The sequence below is a fragment of the Kogia breviceps genome, chromosome 1, assembly GCF_026419965.1.
Source record: "Kogia breviceps isolate mKogBre1 chromosome 1, mKogBre1 haplotype 1, whole genome shotgun sequence".
In the NCBI taxonomy this organism is placed as follows: Eukaryota; Metazoa; Chordata; class Mammalia; order Artiodactyla; family Physeteridae; genus Kogia; species Kogia breviceps.
The window spans coordinates 100,934,706-100,946,778 of NC_081310.1; the positions used below are offsets into that span (position 1 = coordinate 100,934,706).

A 12,073-nucleotide genomic window follows, 5' to 3' on the forward strand; every position below is an offset into this window, starting at 1 on the left:
ACTGACTAACAGCTTTAGCTGGACAAGATGCCAGAGAGCCCTAAAGGCAAAAAGGAGCCAGAAGTGGAACTCTCACTTGTGAGGTTTAAAAGTGAAAGGAAACAAAGAGCCCACTTGATTATGATACTCTTTGGGTTGTCTCAGTAGATTAAAAGAAAATTAAAACAGTTTAAAAGTACATTTTCTACTGGGCGAAAGGTCACCAGCTGATATTCCACACCCAGGTCAGTGACCTATCTGCTCCTTACACAAGCGTGGTAGAAGGAACAGCTCACTCATGACATTACTTCTCCAGAGTCAGTGTGTTATATCTCTGCTTTATGCTCCTTAGGAAGAAGATGAAGGACTTGAAAGCCTTGATGTGTTTTCCTAGTAGTTGCCATTGGGATTAGGATGAGCAAGATCCTATCTGAGGACTTTATCCCATGGTGTGCCCTACTCTTATTTTTGCTTTGTCCACACGAGAAAAATAAAGATGATAACTTAGTGTTGAGATGTGAATTTGGGGGTTTATATGCTATGGGGAAATTTAAAAAAACAAACATAAAACTCTATGTACATTATGAGGAAATTATGGAATAAAAAGTCTAAAAATTAAAAAAATACATTTTCTAAGTTTCAGTATGAAATGATGAGAAAGTTCTGGACATGGATAGTGGTCACAGTTGCAGAACAACGTGAATGTACTTAATGCCACCGAACTGTACGCTTAAAACAGTAAAATGGTAAATTCTGTTACTCATATTTTACCACAATAAAAAAATTTTAAAGGTGCATTTTCTATTGTTAAACACTACCTGATATTATTGAGTTGGCCAAAAAGTTTGCTCAGTTTTTTTCCGTAAGATGGCTCTAGTAGTACTTAGTTGTCTTTAACTATATGCAAAACAATTTTGTTAGATTGTATTGTGACAGCTGTCATATCAGTGTGCATTTAAAAAAAACATCAAAATTGGTGAATTTTTGTGTATCCATTAATATTGAAGATGGAAGAAAAAAGCAACATTTTCGGCATATTATACTTTATTATTTCAAGAAAGGTAAAAATGCAACTGAAACGCAACAAAAAAGATTTGTGCAGTATATGGAAATGTGCTGTGACTGACAATGTGTCAGAAGTGGTTTGTGAAGTTTTGTGTTGGAGATTTCTCGCTGGACGATGCTCCATGGTCGGATAGACCAGTTGAAGTTGACAGTGATCAAATCGAGACATTAATTGAGAACAATCGTTATATCATGCGGGAGATAGCTGACATACTCAAAATATCCTAATCAAGCGCTGAAAATCATTTGCACCAGCTTGGCTATGTTAATCACTTTCATCTTCTGTTCCACATAAGTGAAAAAAACCTTCTTGACCATATTTATGCATGGGATTCTCTACTGTAACATAATGAAAACGTTCAATTTTTAAAACAAATTGTGATGGGTGATGAAAAGTGGATACTGTACAACAGTGTGGAACGGAAGAGATCGTGGGGCAAGTGAAATGAACCACCAACAACCACACCAAAGGCCGGTCTTCATCCAAAGAAGGTGATGTTGTGTATATGGTGGTATTGAAAGGGAGTCCTCTATTATGAGCTCCTTCTGGAGAAGCAAATGATTAATTCCAACAGGTACTGCTCCCAGTTAGACCAACTGAAAGCAGCACTCGACAAAAAGCATCTGGAATTAGGCAACAGAAAACGCACAGTCTTCCTTCATGATAACACAAGACTGCATGTTTCTTTGATGACCAGGCAAAAACTGTTATAGCTTGGCTGGGAAGTTCTGATTCATCTGCCATATTCACCAGACATTGCACCTTCGGATTTCCATTTATTTTGGTCTTTACAAAATTCTCTTAATGGAAAACATTTCAATTCCCTGGAAGATTGTAAAAGGCACCTAGAACAGTTCTTTGCTCAAAAAGATAAAGTTTTGGGAAGATATAACTATGAAGTTGCCTGAAAAATGGAAGAAGGTAGTGGAACAAAACAGTGAATACATGTTCAATAAAGTTCTTGGTGAAAATGAAAAATGTGTCTTTTATTTTTACTTAAAACCCGAAGAAACATTATGGTCAACCATCAGAATCTGGCAGCCCTGTGTTTTAGACTTGACTCCAACTGTTACACCTGTGGAACCTAGAGCACATTATTTAACTAAGCGTCAGTTTCCTTATCCATAACACAGGAATAATAAAGTACTTACCTACACATTATAGGTTGCTGTAAACTTGAAATAATTTATGTGGAACTTAGCAGAGTTCATGGCACGCAGAAAGGGCTCAATCAATGTTGGTTCTTATTTTCTTTTTAGGTTTTCATACCAATACAATTATTTTATATTTTTTACAATGAGGACTAAAAACAAGCCTCCAATACAAAAAGATGGGTTATTCTTTCTTCCTAGTCCTTAATGTCATATAGAACTATATAACAACTTCCCATAAAATGAGTTCCATGCTGTAGTCAAGGGACATATGAGCCCCAAGTGCTGACCACTAAGCCAATGGTTAATAAACCTTAAAGTCTCACACCCTAAGAGGCAACAATTTCAGAGAAACCACAAGGACTTGAAATAATTTAACAGGTTAATATATATATTTTTTATCAAGTATAACATGGTCATACAAAAGCATTTGTTACAAATATAATTCACACATATAAAAAGAGGCTATTTTATTTTTTTGTCCCTTTTATATCCTATTTTACGCAAAATGACAAAACCAAGAAAATAACAGAACTATACTAGTTCTAAAAACTGGGGATTTTATAAATGAAATATATCCAATCATCTATACTTCCTCTCAAATTCCAAACAATGAGGCTTATTGAATTATACTTAGAATCAACTTAAATATATCTTTGTATGATTCAGATGAAACATACATTGTCAATGGTTATAAACTCAGGTAGAAAAAGTACATAAAATTATTCATAAGTGAAAACACTTCATACAAAAGAAATGGTTTTTTTAAAAGAAAATCCCAGACAATATTAAAAGGAAAGGTACTGAATTTTAAAACACTGTTTAGGACTATTATATAAAATACCAAAAGTTTCAGAACTGTTGAACAACAAAAGTTTATGCAGAACAAAGCCTCTTGAAGTGAAAATTATTAAACGTATAATAGCTAAAACCAAATAAAACATGACTGATCTATACAATTTAGAAACATGTTTAAGTGCATTTTCTTTGTACAATTCAACTGCCTATCACGTGTAAAATCTGGCAACTAATTAAAATGCAATTAAATACAGATTTGCAAGCCTTTTGGCCATTACGCAAATATGAAAAAGTTAAGTGACTCGCCAATTGAAAAATAAAAGGTTACACACATACCATAAAAGCACAAACGGTCAAAGATACACTATAAAATTGTGTGAAGAAACAATCACACCAAACACAGATCTTTCAGGCACTTGCACTCGGAGACATTCCTTTTATAAATAAGCATGTAGTTTCACTTCAAAAAAATAAAGCTGATTTCCTCCATTGCACCTATTAGTTGAGAGCTATATCATATATTAGGGATGCACTTAAATGGACCATATTATGGGGAATCAACTGAACTTTAAAAAACATGAGTCTATCTATTCACAACTTCAAAAATACATATAATTCCAGTGAGGCACAGATGGGGCCCTATCAAAACATTCTGTCATTCAATATAACCAACACAGGATAACACAACACAATGACAAAAAACAAAATCCATGATTTGGCAATTCTATGCAAGACAGGCCCTGTCAAAAATTTCTTCCAGAAAACAAATACAACACCACAAAACAACCAAACGAAAAAGAAAAACTGAATTCTGACAAGCCTACACAAACTGTGGGATTTCATCTTCAAGGTCTTCAAACTGCTGCATCCGTTTTAGCCTTGGTCTCTGACACGCTGGATGCACACCAGGTACGTCTCGCTCTTCAGCCTTCTCTTTGGGCTTGCTAACCGGCCGCACGGGAGCAGCTGATGCATGTTCAGAACCTGGCACTGATTTCAGCGCCTGCTCCTGGAGAGCGTGAGTTGTGCAAGGGGGCGCAGCTGCGGGGGGTGTCGCAGACTTCTCCTCATCCCCTCTCCCACTAGCAGCAGGAGCGGGTGGTTTATAAAACGTGGTCCAGTGCTGGGGCTGCAGCGTTCTGGGTGCTCTGACAGGAGCAGGAGGGCAGGAGTCAGAAGACCGCCTCTCGGACACCTGTCTGGCTGACCTGATGGGTTCTGTGTATGGCTTATTGGCGGTGCTGACTGGGCGGTCCCCACCACTCCTGATGCTCACTGACACTTCTCTTTCCTGGAATGCACTGGGCACAATCACTGCAGTCTTTGCAGTCAGCTCATTTTGTTCATACTGTTTCTCCCGAGTCTTCTGTAGAGGTTGCTGATCAAAGCCATCACATTTGGAACAAACAATAGTTGGGGTGTCTTTTCTATTAACTCCTTCAAAGGTAGGATTCTTGCAAAACTTATCTGAATTTACATTCCCCATATTTCCGCCATTTCTCTCATTAGGAGAGCTTGCAAGAAGTAGTAGTCTGTCTACAGGCAAACTTACAGGTCTAATCTTGGTCCTTGGAGTATGCCTCTCGACGCCATTTACTTCCCTATCAGACTTCAGAGTAGGCAGCTTGGAGGTTTTACAAACATCTTCCATCCTTTGTGATGCTGATTCAAGCTCTTGGTCTACAAGCAAACGCACTTTGTTGTCTGAAAAAGGAAAAGATTCATTTAAAAATCAAACTTTATGGCACATAGTTAAGAAGAGAGTCTAAATGAGTTATAGATGAACACCCCCTCAAAACAAGGGTCTTCATATATTTTTTCCAAGTTATTCTCTAGGCAGAGGAGTAAAATACTCATAAAATATTAAAGGTACACTTTGAATTAAAATGTTAGAATTCCATATTTATTTAAATCAATATAATAAACAGCTACAAAATTCACTGCAGGTTAGTGAAAAAAAAAAAACCCACACTTGCTGATGTAGCTTCTCTTATGTGCTGTGTATGAACAAGTATTTGCTGGCTGAAAGGGTTGTCACGATTTCAACAGGAAGATATTGGTGTGTTACCCTCAGAAAAGTTACACCAATTTACATGCCAACCAAATGTGAGTACGCCCTGAAGCCAACTTAATCTGCTTTTCAGTTACATTCAACTCACAGTGACATCACATCATATTAAATGCCTTAGATGCCCTCATCTGATCAACTAATACATGGACTATAACATTCATCCCATCTGATTAAGGCTGAATAGCTTTATTTTCAGTAAAAAAATGCCATTCTCCCTATTTGCTGTTTACTCCCAGACGTGTTTTCTTCTCCTTCCTGTCAACTCTGGACCCGTGTTTCGTCAGACTGGGACCCTGAGGTCCTTCAGACCCTGCCCTTTTCTGCAGCACCTCCCCCGAAACAGCCCCACTTCTGGTAAGCTCCAGCCTTCTGCTCATGCTGCTCCTTGGGGCGGCGGCCTGCAGACAGGAGCCCATCACAACGCCTTGACAGTCCTTACCTCCTCTGACCTTCCTTCTTACCCGAGACTGTGGACCTCTCTTCTCTGGGCTTCCAGGGCAGTGCTCTCTTGTTCTGATTTCCCAGGTGCTTCCCCATGTGTATAGAACACCCTAAGGGACCTGACACACTGCGGTCGGGCTGTAGGCACCAAAGTGCATTCTTAAGTTCTAAGGGAAAAAACTTGAGTGTCCTGGGTAAGAGTGAAGACTCTGAACCCCACTGGCCAGGTTTAACTCAGCTCTACCCCTTCTGCACTAGGCAAGGCCATCTCACTGCCCCTCAGTGTCTTCATCTGTCAAAAGGAATCATAATTTTATCTATGATTATATGTGGCCTAAAAGATCTAACCATGAAAAGAGGTTATTTATCTGGTATAGAGTTAGCCCTTGAAAATGACATTTATTTTTATTACTATTCCTAATTGGGAGCCCTAGCTCACGGAATAGTGAAAGAATCACAAACATAGGTCCAAAGACTGAACAATTTATTAGGGGCATGACCTCTGGCATTATTTAACCTCTCTCAGACTATTAGGCTATGGGTTGAATGGGGCTATTACTACCTATTTAAAGCACAGAATTGTTCCGAAGATAAAATCAGATAAACTGAATCAAACAATAAGCACAGTGCTTAGCACAGAGCAGGCAGGTACTTAATGAATGTCAGCTCCCTTACTTCTTAGACCTGTCAGGCTGTGATCACTAATACTTCATTATACTCAAATTTAAAATATATGGCTGCACTTAAAAAAAACTGCAAGTTAGCTCTAGTGATGTACAGAATTATAGTAACAAGTAGAAGCCTTTCCACGAATGAATAGCTTGGTAGCTATCACTGAAACTAGAATTACCATACAGTGAATAAAATAATTACAGTCAAGGAAATTAAAAAGATATACACATAAGTGTGCTCAATGTGTTAGAGGCAGGTGACAGGAAAAGGCATTTGAAAAAAATTTTAGAGGTTTTTTGAGTCTAAATTTTTTGAATTTTAGGAGTCTAGTTGACACCTTATGAGTAATGAGATCAATACAATGATCTATAGCAACAGAAGATGCTAATGAATCATCATCATCATACTGCTTAACAGATTTCTGCCTTGACTTTAATTAATGGCAAAAATAAAAATAAAAAAAGTTTTCAGAACACCTGAAACACACCTTTGAACTCCAAGATGTCTTTTTATAAGAAGGGTTATTGTAAAGAATGAAGCCAACTTTCTTAATGGCTGGCAAAGATGCACTTACTAATGAAGCTTCTTTCTCTGACTTCTCTTAACGACACTCACCTTGGCTTTTAATCATGGTTTATTAGGACAGTTTTAAGTCAGCAAATATGCATTTTACATGGCCACTCACCAATAAGACATGCATCACATTTTTCGAATGCATTTTGCTTCCGTTCTGATTCCTCAAATGATGCAGTGGATTCAAAACTTTTGCTTTCACTATCTGCAGTATGGATATCCTGTTGATGGAAGAAAATTTTTAAACTTGAAGACGCAAAACACACCTCAAAATAAACAGTTCAAAGATTCTTAACTTATTAATAATGTAAACATTACAAAGTTCCAACACAATTCCGTAAGAGCAAAACTCACTTCCTTTGAAGAGAAAAACAGTGACTTCATAGAATGTTCTGGATCTCTTTCTTCTGGTGATAACAGAGGCTTCGAAAGATAGCCTTGGTCAACCTGAGGTGCACCACCACCTGCACTACACACAGCTACATCTTGTGGCTGTAGGGACCCATCGAAAATCTTCTGTGAGTAGGTAATGAGGAACTCCACCAACCGTGCTTGATTTGAATAGTCAGCAAGAGAGGAGATGGTGATAGGAGCAGTTGTGGGCCTTGGCCTAATGAGACTTGGTCCAAATATCACCCCCAAGTTTCTGGAGTTCATTTTGTTTTCTTCTGCATGATCTACGACTCTGTGATGCAGAACACATAAAGCTGTATTAGATTTCCTTGACAGTAGTTTACTATGGGCTGGGAAGGGTGGAGGAAAAATGGGCTGCGAAAGTCTAGGGAAAGGACATATTTATTTGCTTAAATACTGACCACACACTAAGTTGGGTTTCACAGTATTAGGATTATATTTAAGTAAGTAGAAGGAATCAGTACAGTTTTACCAGCAGAAATTAAAAAACACCCCTAAAAGCTGCTCCCACCTTAGTAAATATATATTACATCCTCCCAGGTCCATATGCTGGAAACTTTCTATTTCACTGCTAGTCTTCAAGCCCAGCTGAGCCTAAAGATCTCTCTGCTTTATTGCCAATCCCACTGCTCTGGTCTTACTTCAAGCTCTCATCACCTTTTATTTCTCTGGCTATTCAAAGAGATCTGAACTGAAGTGAATACCTCCCCTCCAACCTATTCTCCATATTGCTGCCATAAAGATCTAATAGGCAAACCTGAGCATGTTAAATTCCTGGCTTAAAATTCTTTAGTGAGTACAGAAAGAAGACAGTCAACTCATCTGCCAAGTATGTATGACTTTACCAGGACTCCTCCAGCTCACTTTGTGCTACTGCTTGCTATATCCTGGCCTAACCAAGTTACTTAAATGTCATCAAAAGCAAAATGATCTCTTGTGTCTCTGTGTCTATTACCCTCTGCCTGGAATGCTCTTTTGTACATTCTCTGTCACCAAACCATTACTCAGTTCTTCAAGTCTGGCCCAGGGTTACCTTCTCTGATTCATGACCCCCTCTCCCCCATCTTCCACTGCATGTTGAGCAAAGTTCCATCAGAACAAGAATGATGCTGCACAGCACTTGTGTGCAGGTCTGCCCCTCAAGCTGAGAAGCACAACAGATGACAGAAAACTTATATTTGCATCCTGATTTCCCCAGCCAGAGCCTGGCATGTAAGTGGCATCTGAGGGAAAGATGTTGGCTGCATGAACATATATTCAATGTCTCTCTTTCCCTAACACATATTAGAAATGAAACATTCAATGTAAAAATACTACAAGAGTGTGAATGTACTTAATACTACTGAACTGTACACTTAAAATTGGCTAAAATGGTAAATTTATATGTTATGTGTATTTTACCACAATTTTTTTAAAACCCATAAAAGCAAAACCAAAAAACTGATCAATTATCCACCCACTAATCAATGTCTGTCTTATTCAAATTCTTACCGCTTAAGATGAACTATGAGGTAATGAAGGCTGTTAAAATTTGATGCTGGCAATTGTCTTAGAAGATCCTTGCTTTTTAGAAGAATTCGGTTTATTTCTATACACGTACTTGGACATTTTTTGTCCTCGGGATGATCCTTTTTCATCTCTTGTTCTTCATTTACATGTTGGATCTCTATTGCAAGGTCTATAAATTCCTTGTACAATCGGAATAAAATAAATGGTTCTGGTAGCTAAAGAAATAAAATTACATTAAAAATATCATTCTGCCCATTTTTTCCCTGTTAATAACCTACTGAATAGCTACTGGGTGGTTTAACATGTTCTTTTTAGAGTAACAAGACTTAAGGTCAATCACATTTAGAAATGTACATGTCTCATCACAAGGAAAAATATTTTTCTATTTCTTTAATTTTGTATCTGTATGAGATGATGGATGTTCACTAAACTTCCTGTGATAATCATTTCATGATGTATGTAAGTCAAATCGTTGTGCTGCACACCTTAAACTTATACAGTGCTGTATGTCAATTATATCTCAATACAACTAGAAGAAAAAAAATTACACCCAAGGACAAGAAAAAAAAGAAATGTACATATGTTTGCTAGATGTGATCTATAAAGTGAATCTGATATCACCATACATTATATCTATATTAAAAATGACTTAACTGGTAATAAGTAAAACTCTAAACCTAAAGCCTAAAGCCACATGACATGATTTTAAAGCTCTGATAGATATTCTATATACCAATTACATTCATGACTGCCCCAAAGTTAGCATGATCTTCAACTATTTTATTAAAACAAACCCAGGATAATATACAATATAAGTCAAATTAATTAGAAAAAGCTTATTTTCTGTTGGTATAGGGGAGAGAGAGAACAAAAAGCTATAGGGTGCTGTGTTTTACTCGGGCCAGATTGAAGATTAGCAAAAGACAATATGACTTACGAGAAAGAAACTGCCAACATTTTGTTATCCAATTTTTAAATACCACTTGAATTGCCATAAGTAGGTCAAAAAAAGTTCCTCTCTCAAACTGTCAATGGGCATACCACCTTGATCTGTCTACTGGCATAACTGATTTCAATGATTCCACTGCTCAGCGATGGAAAATACAGCATCTCTCTGGCTAGCTGATGTCCTACATCTGTGGTGAGGTAGGCACCACTTCTCCAGTTTCCCCTTCTGTTCCCAAAGAGGGGAAGCCTTGAGATTAATTTCTACCTCTACCATCTTGGTCACTCTTGGAGCTTCAGATTTACCACTTGGTAATGAGTAAACAAAGGCTACTCTCTTAACTGTAAGAATTGAGCATGGTTTCCCACACTAAAGCTTTGGTCCCATAGTATTCCTAGGATAAAATGAGAGCTGATAGTATTAGACATTTTTTCCTCTCCTCCACTGACTAAAAGAAATAAAGGATGATTCATTATGAGATTAAAAGTCATTCAAAGATACTGTTTCCACTTCTCAGTTGAGAATCCTATAAAATGTGATTGAAGTGATAATAGTTTCCTGGGCTAACGTGGCACATCCAACATTTGTACCTAATTTCTTTCCCTTCTACAACCCCACTGAAATACAGTTAAGCTTACAGGACTGGAAGAACAGGAATGGGGACAAAAGTAACATTTCACAAGCTGAAGAGGAGGTGAACAAGTGCTGACTTAGCACTCCTGAGAAAGCTGAAATTCCAAACTGAGAACCAACATGATTTAGCAGATCCTAAGGAGACTCAGGGACTGTCAGACTAGGTCCTCTGATCTCAGGGAAGGGTGAGCTATCTAAACAGCATTAGATTTCTAGATCCTTGTCTCCACTCCATGCTCCTGAGCAACCTCAGAAGTCTGGAGATTTCTTCTCTGGGCGGCGTGAAACAGAGGGTCTCTGGACGGGCAATGCCAAGCACAAGGAACAGGTGGGTAACTATCTTAAAATAAGGATTTAATGACTGTATGCCTGCTGAATGCAGAGATCCTGGAGCTTCTGACCTAACATGGCTCCCAGAGTTCTGGAACCATACCTGTAAGCAGGGAAAGACCTTTCTCTGGGGTATCAGACCAGCCCAAGAGCAGAGAACTAGAGATACAGACCTCAGGTACTTCTCAAACAGCTCTCCTAGATAACACTACAGTAAAGCTCAAAATCTTCAAAGCCTTCATGTATTCAAGAGCTTCTGGATAGATTTCAGTTCCCAAAGCTTTAATTTTAAGGAGACAACTATGGAAGACAGAGTCAAAATAAGTAGGAAAAAAACCAAGTTGAAGGTCTACAACTATGCTGTCAATATCGTGGTCACTAGCCACATAACGGCTGCTGAGCAGTGGCAAGTTGGCTGCTCCAAACTGACATGTGCTCTAGATGAAAAGGATATACCATATTTCCAAGAGTCAGGGCCAAAAAGGTAAATGTTTTATTAACAATTTAAGAATATTGATTAGATGTTCAGATAATATTTTCAATATGTTGAATAAAATATTAAAATTAACTTCACCTGTTTCTTTTTATGTGGCTACTAGATAATTTAATATTATATATAGGGCTCATATTATATTTCTATTGTACAGGGCTAGAAGCTAAGCAGAGGAAAGAATCCTCTTTAAAAAAAGCTACAGGGCTTCCCTGGTGGCAAAGCGGTTGGGAGTCCGCTTGCCAATGCGGGGGACGTGGGTTCGTGCCCCGGTCCGGGAGGATCCTGTGTGCCGCGGAGCGGCTGGGCCCGTGAGCCATGGCCGCTGGGCCTGCACGTTCAGAGCCTGTGCTCCGCGACGGGAGAGGCTACAACAGTGAGAGGGCCGCGTACTGCAAAAAAATAAAAAATAAAAAATAAAAAAGCTATGAATATTTCAGGTAGAAGAGATGCTGCATTCAATTTAAAAAAGAATGCTATAAAAGGGACAGAAAGCCAGAATTCTTGGAAATTAAAAGATGTTCTCAGAAATAAAACAGTTTACAGTAGGAATGGAAGAAAAAGCTGAGGAAGTTTCTTAGAAGGTGTTAAAAGAAAACAAAAACAAATGAAAATAGGGAAAAGGGAAGGAAACTAGAGAACCAGTGCAGTTGTTAAGTATCCAAATATAAGTTCCAGAAAGAAAATAGAAAATAGAGAGGAGGAAATAAGCAAGAAAATTAAAGTTCTAAGAACTAAAGGACAAGTAAGCAGAATGACAGAGCTTGTGGAGTGCCTGAAACCATGGATGAAAATACACCCACATCAAGGCATACACTATGAAATTTTAGGATAATGGAGAGAAAAAGAAGATTCTACAAGCTTTCAGAGAGAAAACAATAGGCCATATAAAAAGAATCAGGAATGAGAAGGATTTCAGGCTTCAAAGAGAATTAAAAAACACCTTCAAATTTCTGAAGAAAAATAATTTTCAGCCTACAATACTATAAACTTTCACAGT

The 12,073-nt window shown here is 38.1% G+C and overlaps 1 protein-coding gene across 3 annotated transcripts in view; it reads right to left on the reverse strand.

The window, feature by feature from the left end:
- Positions 1-1,009: 1,009 nt before the first annotated feature.
- The window catches only part of ARHGAP29 (Rho GTPase activating protein 29), a 76,987-nt gene continuing 65,923 nt past the window's right edge, over positions 1,010-12,073 (reverse strand). For all 3 annotated transcript variants that reach the window (XM_059069860.2, XM_067040169.1, XM_067040171.1), the window contains 4 exons: positions 8,657-8,889; positions 7,106-7,436; positions 6,864-6,972; positions 1,010-4,698 (listed from right to left, as the gene is read on the reverse strand). In XM_059069860.2, the coding sequence (XP_058925843.1) occupies positions 3,815-4,698; positions 6,864-6,972; positions 7,106-7,436; positions 8,657-8,889 (1,557 nt within the window). In that variant the 3' untranslated portion in view covers positions 1,010-3,814. The remainder of the gene's footprint in view (positions 4,699-6,863; positions 6,973-7,105; positions 7,437-8,656; positions 8,890-12,073) is intronic.